Source organism: Tachypleus tridentatus, chromosome 2 (assembly GCF_004210375.1).
Source record: "Tachypleus tridentatus isolate NWPU-2018 chromosome 2, ASM421037v1, whole genome shotgun sequence".
In the NCBI taxonomy this organism is placed as follows: Eukaryota; Metazoa; Arthropoda; class Merostomata; order Xiphosura; family Limulidae; genus Tachypleus; species Tachypleus tridentatus.
Genome location: NC_134826.1, coordinates 93,696,854 through 93,711,092, shown reverse-complemented (window position 1 = coordinate 93,711,092; position 14,239 = coordinate 93,696,854). Strand labels below are relative to the sequence as shown.

The window sequence follows — 14,239 nt, the reverse complement described above, 5'->3', positions numbered from 1 at the left end:
CCAAAGGATGTGGATCTTGGGGTTCTTTAGAATGTATGTAAGGGACAGAGATAGGTGTTGAAGTTAATTCATCAAATTTTTTAACCAGAGATCAAAAGCTTTTCATTTGTTTGGAGAATGATTCTTTTGGAGGCACAGAGAGATCTGTCTGCACTCCCACTGTAGTTGTGGAATGAAGTTCAGCAGCATACTTCTAAGATGAGGTAGTAGACAGCAATTTTTGAGCCTCAGGATAAGTAATGTTATGAATCTTTTTCAAATGCTACAACTCTTTTTCTTCCAACCATTTAGAACAAGAACAAAAGTAGGATGGGTGAGAGCCATTGCAATTGATGCAATGAGGGTCTGTTTCACACTTGTAGCCATCACTGTCCTTGCCACTGCAACGAGCACACGTCAAGAAACCACAACATGATGTCTTCAAGTGACCAAACCTTGGGTGGAGAAACCAGCGAGAATTTCCGACTCTGGGATGTTCTTCAAATCCCTCTCAACAATAACTCTCCATGATGAATTTCAAAGTAGCATGAGGTGTAACCTCAATAGGTATATCCCCAATTGCCTTTGAATGCAAGCGGAGTTCACTCTGTTGAGATGTGGATGCTTCCACCAATATGTCACCAGATCGAAGCTTATTTACTGACTTTGGAGAGCTAACAAGCCCCTCTAGTCCCTTCTGAATGAAAAAGGGAGACATCTGCCCTAAAGGTTTGTATGAAAGTGAATGCAATATAAGAAAGTGAGGTACAACAGGTAGTATAGATGGTGAGGATTGCTGCTCAGAATCTTCAAGGTGTGGTCGTTTACCTATAGACTGTTTTTTCACTATTTTATTAAGATTTTTAATTGGGGTATCCATAATAAAGAAAGGAAAATTTCGGTGCCCACTGACCCCACCCACCATGGAGCCCTACGAGGGGATGCACTACAACGTCAAACAAGGTTTCGTGAGCACTATACCCAAACACCAGCATCAGATACAATGTCCACAACACCTGCTGAGAACATCCAACACTGTTACTTGGTTGGCCTAGCCTGAGTAGACCAGCTTATTGATCCAAAGGTGGCCACCCCAAGGCTGCCCATTTACAGAAATTCAAGGCCAAAGTGGTGTGTTAGGGTTAGACCCCTCAACCACCAGGTTTCTCTCTTCCCCTTCATGGGTTGCCACACATGGCAAACACATGGGTGGATGTTTAGATCCCAGAGGAGGTAAACTGAAAAAACAGAACCTTTCCTGGGAGGTCCCCTCACCATGTACAGGAATCCACACTGAGGGGGATTTTTTTAAAATTATTTACTAGCAACCAAAGTTGAACAGTACTATTTATAAACATTTAGTCTAAAACAACAATGCTGTTACTCAAGCACAAAAAATTTTCTGTGAACAAAAGTCTAATCTACATTTTTAAGGTGAGTTATGCATTTGTTTAACTTATTTTTCATAGGAAAGAAAAAAGCATTAACAATTTATAAGTACACAATAGAATACAATCATAAAGGATATAAAAACAGAAAGTGAGATATATATAAAAAAAATTAACAGCTATCGCTATCATACCTGGTCATCCCTTTGTGGTCTGCATACCAGGTCTTTATCCTTTCTTCCCACATGTCAGATGTCATCTGATATTGGTCAATGACACGCTGGGGAAGAAGGTCCTCGTTTGATAGTACTCCCAGGCTTATACATTGATTCTTCATAATCTCCATACTAAGTAAGTAAATATTATCTTTAGTATCTACATTGTTTTGAAGAATATATATACAATGTATCAAGTATTTTAAAATTATTCTTTTTTTCTTCTCATGGCAATTACCTAACTGAAAAATTCTGTCAGGCAAATAATATGTTGGAACTTTCAATAGAAAATTCTTACATTAAGAAAAATATCTACAGTGGATATGAAGTAATTTTATACACTTGTTCTTATTTCTGGCAACAGTAAAACATACCTTGGCTTGAACAGCATATGAAGCCAGAAGAACAGATGCTTCAGGAGGACAATAAATATCTCCCTTTAGGATGGCTTGTTTGACTTGAAGAAAGAACAAGTGCTGTGTAATTTCTTGAACCAACTCATCTACAACATCCTCTGGAAAAAATTTTGCAAAGAAGGTGAAGGGCACAGGAGATTTCTTTGGGATATCTTGGTCTTGAACCTAAATATAGATATTTAAATATGTGTGTTCTGTATACATCAGCTTACTACCAGATTAATTAAAGAACCTTCTTGGGTGAGTGTTACAAAATTTTTAATTACATAGTTTAATTTACCATCTTTAACTGGCTCTCTCACAGCAAATGCACTAAGCATAATTAATCAAATAATCAATTCTTAACTGCTAATGCATTTATTCATGGATTAATGAGAGGTTGGTTACAAAGACACATACAATACCACTCATAAAACTATCATGTTTTGAGTGTACAAAATATTACTCTAAGTACTTTTTCATACCACAGTTTTAACTTTCCTTAAAACAATTAACCATATGTTTTATCCAAACAGTACAAACGAACTTTGAACCCAAATGAATATATTGTACCTTGAACAAGTATAACCATTTAACATTTAATAATAATTCATGTATCACACATAAAACTGATTTCTTGACTTTTTAAGTCTATTATGACAAATAACTTTATAATATTTAAGAGAGATAAAATCTTTCTACTTTGATTCAGTAATTCTTATTTCCAATAGGATGTAAAGTTACTTTATAATCAAAATGTCATAAGACTTCTTTTGATAACAAGAAGTTTATAAAAAGTTACATTTTAGTATCTTTCACTCTAACAATATCTTACATTGGTCACAAGTCTGAATAACATATAACATAGTGTTGACAATTTACAAAGACAGTTGCTTAAACTGTTAAAGTGTTAGCTTTGTTTCTTAAACAAAAATACTACCTAGTTACTTGGTACTATGAATTTATTTTTTCTTCTAAGTGTTTAACTGTTTTCAATATCAGAAACACATGGAAAAACTTCTATAACCAGATGCTTAAAATTTAATTTATCTATTTGTTTAAAAAAATCAAAAACACAATGATTAAATATACAGTATTTCTGAGTTATAAACTTCCTCTTATTCTGGACATTTGGGAAATTTAAATGATACAAAGAAATGTACATTAAAAAACTTATATGTTGTTAATAAGTTCATGAATGATATATTTCACCTTACTTTTTTATCAAGTTTTAGCCAAGCAAAAAAACCCTTAGAATCCATATACTGCAGACCAAAATACCATGCCTCCCGAAGACCAATTGTTCGACACACCTGATCAAACAGCTCTCTCCCCACAGCTTTGTACTGTATAAATTCAACAAAAACCACATTTATGAACAACATATATTATCCAAATAGTAATAAACAAGTAAACATTATTTAGGTTTCTTTACAATATCTATCCTGATGAATTAATGATAAATAATATTAGATTTATTCTCAAGTCTCTTTCTGATTTTTATTTGTTCCTTGCTGAAACTATGTATTATATTATATGAAAGTCATTTTTATTAGTAGTTCTATCACAGTACCAATCTAGATATTTGTAGATGTTCAAGAAATTACCAGCATTAGGCTTTCGTGCTTTTTTATACACTATTCTAAATCACACATGGCTGGTCTCACGTAATCTAATCATACTGAGAGGAATATAGAGACAAACAATGTAGAAACATTGAAGTTTATTAAATCTTTTAGTTTGATAAGTTCTCAATTCTCAAGACTTATTTTACAGCTATACACACTGAAAGTTGTTGATGGTTTTCCCTGTAAATGGGAGACTAATATAAGATGATAGTTTGTACACATCTTAACTATCTTTATAAGGGGTGTGCACTTCATTTAAAATACATATTAGACTGCTGTCACACGATGACAGAAAATAACCATTCTTTAACAATACAGTTTTTGTATTTCTTTACAAAAATAATGATGTTTAATGGCAATATCATAATGTCTAAAATATTTATCAAACTATCCTTATATCTAAAACGTACAAAACTGTCAACATTTCTATACAATCCTACATGTATTGGTTTATGAAAAAATCCTATTTCCAAATGATCTTCAGTTATATCTACATCTAAAAATAGAGTTTTCTTCTCCAACTCTAAACTTAATATAAGGATATTTTATGTTTTGTTAAAGGTATCTGTTGTTAAGCACAAAACTAGAAAAATGGGCTCTCTGTACTGTGCCTACCACAAGTGTCAGAAACATTGTTTCCAAGAGTTATAAGCCTAAAGACTTAATGCTGAGCCACTGGGGGTCAATACTTTTACTACTCATATAACTGTCTGAATAGTAACAACAGCATAAAAGTTTTTCCTAAACTAGGTACTAACCATACCAACACCATCTAGTGTATAATATACACTATTATTAAGCCTAAAATGAGATTTTTAGTATCAAAATTTAACAAAAAAAGTTAATCAGCTTTTAACTGATTTTGTCAAACTTTGTACTATAATATTATAAACAAATCTGCTGCTAACAGAATTGTCTTCTGTGAAGGAATGTTAGTGTACAGGTGCTCAATTTAAAAACTTGCATAATAAGCTTCTTCATCAAATCTTGAATCTGCCAGTTGTTTAGATATATCAAACTATGCTTAATCATATATTCATTCTCTTCAATCTGAAGTTCCTGGTTATAGGTGCTTATGTTGAAACCTATTGGTCTGTTAGCTATGTTTTATAAATTTTTGGTAAACCACATTGTTGTAATTTGTTCTATTGTTCTTTTGGATTATTCAGTATAAATTGTGTGAAGTCAGTCTGCTAAACAATAATGAATTATTTCTTCAATACTGTTACCTACAAGTTATAGGCTACATTTACTGGTAGGCTGAACCTTTTAACAGAAATTCTAAAACTAATCATACAATTAACAAGAAACATAATTGAAATCACTTGCCAAAGTTTTTTCACTAGTCAATCAATAACCAATATGAAGATTGACTGTTACATTTTTGTCATTTCACACTATGCCAGGAATAATTAGGGAAGATAAAAAAAATTTCAAAATAAAATTTTACTGAACTAAACATCAATACATAACACAGTAGTAAACCATTTTCAAAATAGAAAATGTTTTTTGTACATTTTACCACAGTTGTTTGCTTTCATATCTGTTCTCTTAATATTATTTAACTGAATACTGCAAATAGACTTTAAATTAAAATACACTAGAGGAATAGTAATTATAGGTGATTTGTGATGTTTAACAGTTCTTTATAAAACTATGATTTTTCAATACATATTACCAAAATTAAAATTAATAAAATTTTCAAATACACTAAACTAAATTAATAATGTAAATATAACTTGTTCATTTTTTCTGTTTCACAGTAATGTTATAGTTGTCATTTCTCCTTAACTCATAAGCTTAAAGGACAGAAAACTTTAATTGTATAATTGTATATACAATTATGTGCTTTAATGTCATCCCCAAGATAAAATAAACCCCAAGTTTCCAAACAAACCCAGTAAGAAATAAATTCCAATAAGTTTAAACTATCTGCAAAGTAAACCTCCATTTACCCTACTTTCCATAATCTCTATTTACTTCTAATAAAGTTATGTGGATGGGCCCATTACAAAAGTTGCTCCCATAAAGGGGTGAAAACATGCCCATAAACAATGTAATGGCTACAAGTTCTGAACATATTTGAAAGAAAATGCATAAAACTTTTAGAGTTGGAGCCTTTTCTTTTCTATAGCCAGTTGAGTTACTGGAAGCACATTTTCTTCCTTAGGTCTTATAAAGGCTATATTGCAATCATAACCTATTTATAAATAATTGTTCATGGAATATGTTATACAATACTATTCTGTATGAAATAAAGTACAATGCAGAAGAAAATTATATGGTGTGTTTTTTCTTCTATCACCTTAATAAAATGACTGGTACTTACAAATGTTAATGCTATATTTAATTATTTTATCATTTATTTAAAATTCATTAGCACAGGTATTTTCTTTGTTACACATGGTTAACAGGATGGCATGAATGAATGGATAAAGAAAATTGCTTGACAAATACAAATTTGATAACAACAATAATATACTTTATTCAACATTTAAGAATATAGTTATATAAATATAAAACAAGGTAAAAAAATCCTAAGTTTACATTTTATTTATCACTAAAGTAACCCTAAATCACCACTAAATTAGTGGTGGGTGATCCCAGCTAGTTACCCTCCCACTACTCAGCAGTTGAAAATTGTGGATGGTGGTAGTCTGATAGGTTGTATTTGTCAATTTGATGCAAAAACAAATATAGCACCCAATTGGCTGAAATGGCAAGCATGTTGGCAGTAATAGGAATCAACCATAGACCCTCAACTCATGAAGAACCACTACCAAATCAGCAGGCCATGTTGTCCTAAAGCTCAAGAAGAACTTGGATTAATCAGAAATTAATAATGAGAAGTTATTATATCATAATAGCAATATTTCAACTAACTGAATAGTTAGAATAACTGAAATCCCAATTTCAATTAATAGCTTATTTTTACAAGTCACAACAATAATTAAGTTGAATAAACATGAATTAATCAAAAGTAATAATAAAAAACTGTAATGACAATATTTCCATTACTTTGATAGCTGGAATGATTGAAAACACTGAAAAGCAGAAAACTGACACTAACATCTATTAATATTATAAAAAGAGTAACAATGCATGTGCAAGGAAACCTTTTATACTTCATTACACTATCCAAAAATGAAATCAGAAGCAAGGAAATAGGGGTGACAACACAATACGCAAGAGGGAAATCTGAATATGAATAAGACTATGCACTACAAGGAGAAAGGTATATAAGAATTGAACCTGTCATCTTTCACACTCCTTCTTAGCAATGTTTATTAAGTTAAAATTTTGTGTGAAATTTTTCATTTATATAAGACACTTAGAATATCATTATTATCACCTTGTTAAATTTTAATATTTGCCCCTGATACTTAGATTCAAAAGCATCACTAGGTGTGTTGTCTCTTACTAAATAAGTTAAGTGGTTTGTCATTTTTTATCACACCATTTCACTCAAACCTTTTGTATCAGAGATATTTCATGGGTATTAACTTCACAGCCATTAAGACAGTACACATGACCATTAGATTCTTTTTAAACTTTACACACTTAACTCCTTATACAAGTAGTTTATGCATGTAACTTAAATGTTAATTACTTTAAATACATAGCACTGCATTTACATTTTATAAACTTTGTGCATTCAAATACAAAGTTCCACAACCAAATAAATGTTTTGTACACAGAGCAAAAGTTTTCCCCTTCTATGTTGATTATTTTCATGACATTATTAAAATATAATTAATATTCCTAAGTAATCATACAAATAAATTCATTTAATCACTCATCTCTACCTTTTACCCCCCCTTTTTTGCAATGAGTTGAGATATTACCTCTTTAAACTTGTAAGTAATGGCTATAAACACATCCTAAAGTTTATAGCTTCCTAAACTGAAAATATACTTCCAATAGATACTTACCTCCACTTACAGCTATTCTTGAGTTGAACTGCTCTCTAGTGCACAAATTTCTGCTTGTCACTACCCTTGAGACTTCCACCAAAATTCCAATATATACCACACAATTTAGCTGCATTTAAGCATGTAAAAGTCCTCCACCAATAGAAGTGTGACACACTCCCCTATTGCAGCTTACTCCCTCTCTACAGTTGAACCCAAACTTCACTTTGACACCAGAAGCAGGGAGAACAGGTGAGAAGTGTGAAAGAAGGTAAGTATCTATCAAAATAATATGTTCAGTGTAGGAAAATATTAAGTTTTGATACAATTACTTACCTCCTCCCAGAGTAAGAGATAAAACCCAACACTGAGAAGGTGGAGGGACTGGTGTAAAACTAACTAGACGAGCACCCTTCAAAAACATCCATAACATGTGTCATCTCTATGTACTGGGCAGAACAAGTTAGGAAAAGAAATGTGTTTAGAGCAGCTAGGACATGTTGGACCACAAGTAAAAGGTCAACTCCAGATCAGACCACCAGGAGAAACTTGACCAGTCCATGGTAGAAGGAGAGCCCTAAACCATTCACCACAGGTCTAGAATGCCTCTGCTCAGAGAATCTAAACCATCATGTACAAAAATACAACATAACTTACAGCAAGAAACTCCAGGAATGTCAATTTGGATGATAACAGGTTGGAAATACAAAGTAGAAGAGAGTCAATTCCAGTCAAAACCAATTAGCATTGTGGATGTAACACTGGAGGAAGTTCCCAGCTGAAGGGGCAAACTGCAAAATAGATGGAAAAATCCAGTCCATACCAGCAGTATCTGGAGAAAACATCAGACCCATAGCAGGAGGATAGTCATATCTTCTACACAGGAGGATTCCTCCATGATTCACCACCCCAGCAACTAAGAGTTGATAAGTGGTAAGGACTCCAAGTGCTCCACTGGAAGAAATGGGAAAGAAACACATTGAAGAGTTCCTATTTTGAAAAGCAAACTGTTCCTGATTTTGGCAATTTAAAGAACATTAGAAAAGGGCAGCAATCTCTGCTTTACTCATGTTAGGCCATAAGCATATGGTCAAGTAAAAATATATTTATAATGTAATATATCACAAAGAAAATTTGCAAGCAGTCTTATGGAACACCCCTTCTCAACAATGAATGTGATAGACCTTATAGCAAGCAATGGAGTGGGATCCATAATATGTAGTCCCCTGCTGGAACAGTGGTAAGTCTTCAGATTTGCAACACTATTAAGGATTCGATTTCCCTTGGCAGACACAGCAGATAGCCCAATGTGGCTTTACTATAAGAAAACACATACACACACCAAAATACATAAAGAGGCCCCAAAAAAAAAAAATAAACAAAAAAGTAACTCACTTACTCAAGTCGTACTGACTTAAGTAGAACAGCTACAAGAGGAAGATAATACCTAGTTGATCAAGAAACTGTCAGATGGTGCAAGTAATGCTATGCAAAAGTGTATGAAGTGGTATATATGCTGGCCTGGATAACCCCTTCCAATTGATAAATCTGATGGGATGAAACCCAGAACAACTTATACAGTTCAACAGGAAGGGAGTAAGAACCACAAAATGGTGATGTGTGCAACAATACAGTAAAGCATAGACCAACAAGGGAAACAATTCAGATCAGAGTGGGAGTAAGTATGGAAGAAAAGGAAATAGGGATGAAAATGGAATTACCTTCATGGACAATTGATGTTTTGGGATAAAAGGAATGGTCAGGATAAAAAAAAAGACAGAATTTGTGGTACAAAATGTGGTGAACAAGTCTAACTGGCAATGTAACAAGCTAAAAAGAAAAGAAAATACATTTTCAAAAAACGTTAATATAAGAAACATAAGAACAGAGGTTTAAAGGAAAGAAAAATATGGAGAAAAAAATTTATATTCCAGTCTAGCAATGGCGTGAAAGGAGTAGGGTAATGGAGACAAATTTACTAAAATAAAAGGGAAATAACTGGAGAGAAAAATACACCAAAAGAACAGAAAAACAAAGGAAGATGACAAAGCCACCCTTCAAGTTCAAAATGGTTGAAAAAGACAGACCCATGCCAAACAATCACGTAAAAAAACATATATGAAGAAGGAAGATTTATGAAGGGGAGAATCCATGCTGAATAGACCAACAACGGAACATTCTCCACTCACAATGATATCCAGGAATGAATAAGAAATGGACAGTGAGAGACAACAGGAACATTACATGTTTGGATAACTACAAACCCTTGGCAAGTGACTGTACAAAAGCCACACACAAAGTTGACATATGAAAATGGAGAGACAAAACACCCAAGTGAAGTATCCAGAAGAGAAATCAGGAGAAAGAGAGAGATAATAAAAGAATTCCCAGAGAAGAGACAGGGAAGTAAACCACATTTAAAAAAGCTAGAAAGAAGTCACAAGAAGAGCTCAAAACAGAGTGAAATGAATGAGAGAAACTACACAGGTAGAAGACAGATGGAAGGGTATGTACAAAGGAAAAGATCTTTCTCATCCTGGATGAATGTATCTATGACCAAAGCACATGTAATTGGGAAACCAAAAGAACAAATCTTGTATTTAATTGAGTGGCAAGTGCATACAGCTAAGGAGTATTCAACAAGAAACATAGGTACTGAAATACCTGGTGGTCAAGAGATATCTCTGTGGGTTGAATCATGTCAGGATGAGACATACAAAGCGCAACAAGAGTGAGGAAACCCACTACATGACTAGCCAGCAAACAAGTTTGATGGCTGGGAGCTCAAAAGAGGAATTGTAGAGAGATCTTGAGTGGGAGAGGAACTGAAACAGAGAATAAGACAGGAGGTGTGAAGAATAAAAGGGAGAATCCTTCTGAGAAAATTCAAATGACCTAAGGGTTTGCTGAATAATAAGATGCAAGTGAACGAGTCTCTGCAATATGTGGGTGGCATGGTATATTACTCCCCCCCCCACCAAAAAAATTGATCTGCAAAACATTAGGCACAGATTTCAAAGAGATAAAAATCAAAAACTCAACTACCAGATGCTGCAGTGAATAAAGAAGATGATAAATCAAATGATATGAGTGACAAAGACAAAACACAATTTACCTATGATATCAAATCTAAAAATTGTTATTAAGATCTAAGTGCTTCAATGGGCCAAAAACACGCCTGCACAGCAAAGGGGGAAGGCTATCCAAGTGTATGCATCATCATCATGACCTCAGTACTCAGTTAATGGCAAAATTGTTCGTAGATTGAAAGACTTCTCAAGTATGCACAAAGAAGACAGCTGCAGACAAACTGTGCCCAACACATTCTCCACCAATAACGTCACCCCTGCAGCTGCTATCAAAGGCCATTGAACATTAGTGGTTATTGTAGTCATAACATTAAACTGTGAATTCATAAATATTTAGTTACTAACTAATTAAGTGAGAAACAGATTTCACAATCAAATAAAAAATCCAAACAAATAGCAGATTGTAAACAACACTGAAATACAAAAATCAATAACAATACTTACAAATTCCAATAAAGAATAAGAAAAATGTTTGAAATCAAGCACTGTGCCATGCTGAGAAGTGAAGACTGGGTTCAACTGTATCGATGGAGTAATCTGCAATAAGAGGATTTGTCACACTTCTGTTGGTTGATGATTGTTGTACACTAAATTGTATACTTAAAACAGCTGAACAATGTGGTATACATATGGAATTAAATAGAAATTTCAAAAGTAGTGGCAAGCAAAAATTTGCACACTTGAGAGCAGTCAAATTGAAAATAGCTGTAACTGAGTGAGGTATATAATAATACCTGAAATTCTGTTAGCTTAACTACTAACAAGAACACTGCCTCAGTGATCTGGGTGACTTATCAAACCCTATGCTGAGATCCTTGTTTTTCTTCAGTCATGTCAGTTATTGGGTTCCCATCTAAATTAAATGCATGATCAAAATTATGGTAAACCAAATGATTTATCTTACACTTATTATAACTAAAGACCATTTACTAAATATTTATCCAACTCACCAGTTAAGTCATTTTGTAGTACCTTAACATTCTCAACAATTAGAAACACCCACAAGTTGAATATTATCTTCAAACATTACTTATTTAATTATGTTCCTGTCAATAAGAAAAAACAAAGGCCTAAACACTGATTCCTGAGAACTCCACTAGTAAGGTCAGACTTAAAAACATTTTATTTGCTGTAACCCAACCAACCATCTGAAACTTGGGCTCAATGAGAGATATTTTTGATATTATGACCAAGTAAATTTTTATTGCCATGTTACAGTTAAAACATTGCATTGGAAATCTATATAGTCCAATACAATGCAAGAGAGCATTGTCTGATTGCCAATCTACAGCTCAATGCTGGTTGGCTAATGCATTGAGGTGTGACAACAATGGCTTTTCACTATGATCATTCACACTAAACTAATACTAATAAAAAATACATGAATAACAAATGAGAATTTATTACTGAAGAGCACAAATCTTTTCAGTGTATCCATCTCCAAAAAGTGTTTCTGCAAATTTAAGATTAGGAATAAAACATTAGTTCCAATTGGAAACTTATCCACCCAAAGGGAAGTTACTAATGTTTATTTAGTGAATGAGATAAAACAGAAAAACAAACTGTAAAATTATTGGCAACATTCAATTCAACTTTGTCAATTGAGGTCGATATCAATCAGGAAGTGTGTTGCAAAATATTTTGATAAAAACTTAAAGTATACTAACATCCTTTGAACTACTTTTATGTTAGAAGTGTCACATTCATTTTCTATGAATCCAACTGATGGAATGATGTCTGCTGCTGGTGAAATACCTTTACTGAAAAAAATTCTGTTTGCAAAAAACAATCATATTTTTAATAAAGCCTACTTCAGATTTCAAAATAGCAGCACCCTTCTTGAAATTTGAAAATGCATCACTGCATGCGAGTCCAGTGCATGATGCATCAGAGGTTTATTTTCATGGAATATTATGTAATGATTTCTTACAAGCATGCAGTCATGGCTGTGATTGTTAGCATTTGTTATGATTGCATCTTGGATTCTCTTACAGTGCAGGTGAAAAATTTTGGGAACTATTTTTCATAAACCTATTATTTTACTTTTTTTTCCTGTTGCAATTCACCATCTGTAATTTTTTTTCCTGTCATTTCCAAATTTCCAAATAACTGTAACAAGATTGATAGTCTTAAAGTTTAAAGGGGTATATAACTATAAGACCATATAAGCCTAATATTTGTAATTATTACATTTTGTTTATCTGCAACAGTGTAAAGGTTTGTTTGTTTTTTTAATTCACGCAAAGATACATGAGGGCTATCTGCACTAGCCATTCCTAATTTAGCAGTGTAAGACTATAGGAAAGGCAGCTTGTCATCACCACCCACCACCAACTCTTGGGCTAGTCTTCTTCCAACAAATAGTGGGATTGACAATCACATTATAATGCCCCCACGGCTGAAAGGGCAAGCATGTTTGGTGAGACAGGGATTCAAACCTGCAACCCTCAGATTACGAGTCAAGTGCCTTAACCCACCTGGCCATGCCAGGCCCAGTGTAAAGGTAAACCAATGTATTGCATTACTAGCATTCAATAACAATTCATTACACCTATACTTTACTACTATTAAATTGTTAATTACAATATACATTATGATGTACAGCAATTGTTGATCAACATACAATCAGATTACCTGACCTTATCAGGATCAATTACCTAAGAACTATTAAATTATTTTCAAGTATTCCTTGGTCATCTCACTTAACCAAGACCAGTGGAGTGTTTTGATCAATCAGTTACTCACAGTTTAGAACTTATTAAACTTACAACTTACATGCTTCCTAATTCAACTTGGGTTTTTGTAGTGTGAAATGAGATAATATGATACCAAGAAGCCTAGCAACCCTCTTTTTTTTTGCAAAAATAACCAAATCAACTGGCCAGGTAATTATTAATGCGCTTTTCTCACAAGGTGACGAGTTGGTTTAAGCATTTACTTATTTCAGTAAGTGTCATACTTCTAATTGCTATATAAATGCATACCTCACCAGGCTAAGCTTGGTAAGTAATGATATTATAAGATAAGATAGAAGAATATTAACTTAACATTACAGGCAGAAAGTCAGTCAACAGTTGTGCTTGATAAGAGTCAGGCAGAAATAAAACTTAATCAGGTACAATGTCATACATAATTGTACAGTGTATTATACCTATATATATTTCACCCTTATCAAAACAACTTAAAATTTTCTTGTGCCATTAAAAGGAAATGCATCACACTGTGCATTAGGTTAACACAGAATATTCAATGGCAAACACTGTAACTATTTGTTTTAATGTGATTATGTAATTCAAATAATGTGAATGGTACTACACCTAACACAAACCTAGACTGTAAGCTTATCTGTCTTATCCACTTGATCCTTAGTCTCAAACACCACTGATGTTCAACTGTGTATGTATGATGTGAATATATGGTTTTTATGAATTTGATAATCCATAATAACTATAAAATTCTTATCAATTTTTGTTCATTTAAGCTTAATAAATCAAATATATATTTTAAATATTTTCAACTTTTTACCTTCAAAAACAATTTTACCATTATTATTATTATTTGGAAACTATTCATTTTTTTTTCTAGAAATAATTATTTTCCACTTATTAGTATCAAATACATTATTCATTCAAAA

The 14,239-nt window shown here is 33.0% G+C and overlaps 1 protein-coding gene across 1 annotated transcript in view; it reads right to left on the bottom strand.

The window, feature by feature from the left end:
* Nucleotides 1–14,239, bottom strand: part of LOC143244578 (merlin-like) — a 57,573-nt gene that overhangs the window by 25,411 nt on the left and 17,923 nt on the right. The window contains 5 exon segments of the mRNA XM_076489513.1: nucleotides 1,562–1,668; nucleotides 1,670–1,714; nucleotides 1,957–2,163; nucleotides 3,195–3,323; nucleotides 11,050–11,142. Of these exon segments, the coding sequence (XP_076345628.1) occupies nucleotides 1,562–1,668; nucleotides 1,670–1,714; nucleotides 1,957–2,163; nucleotides 3,195–3,323; nucleotides 11,050–11,142 (581 nt within the window).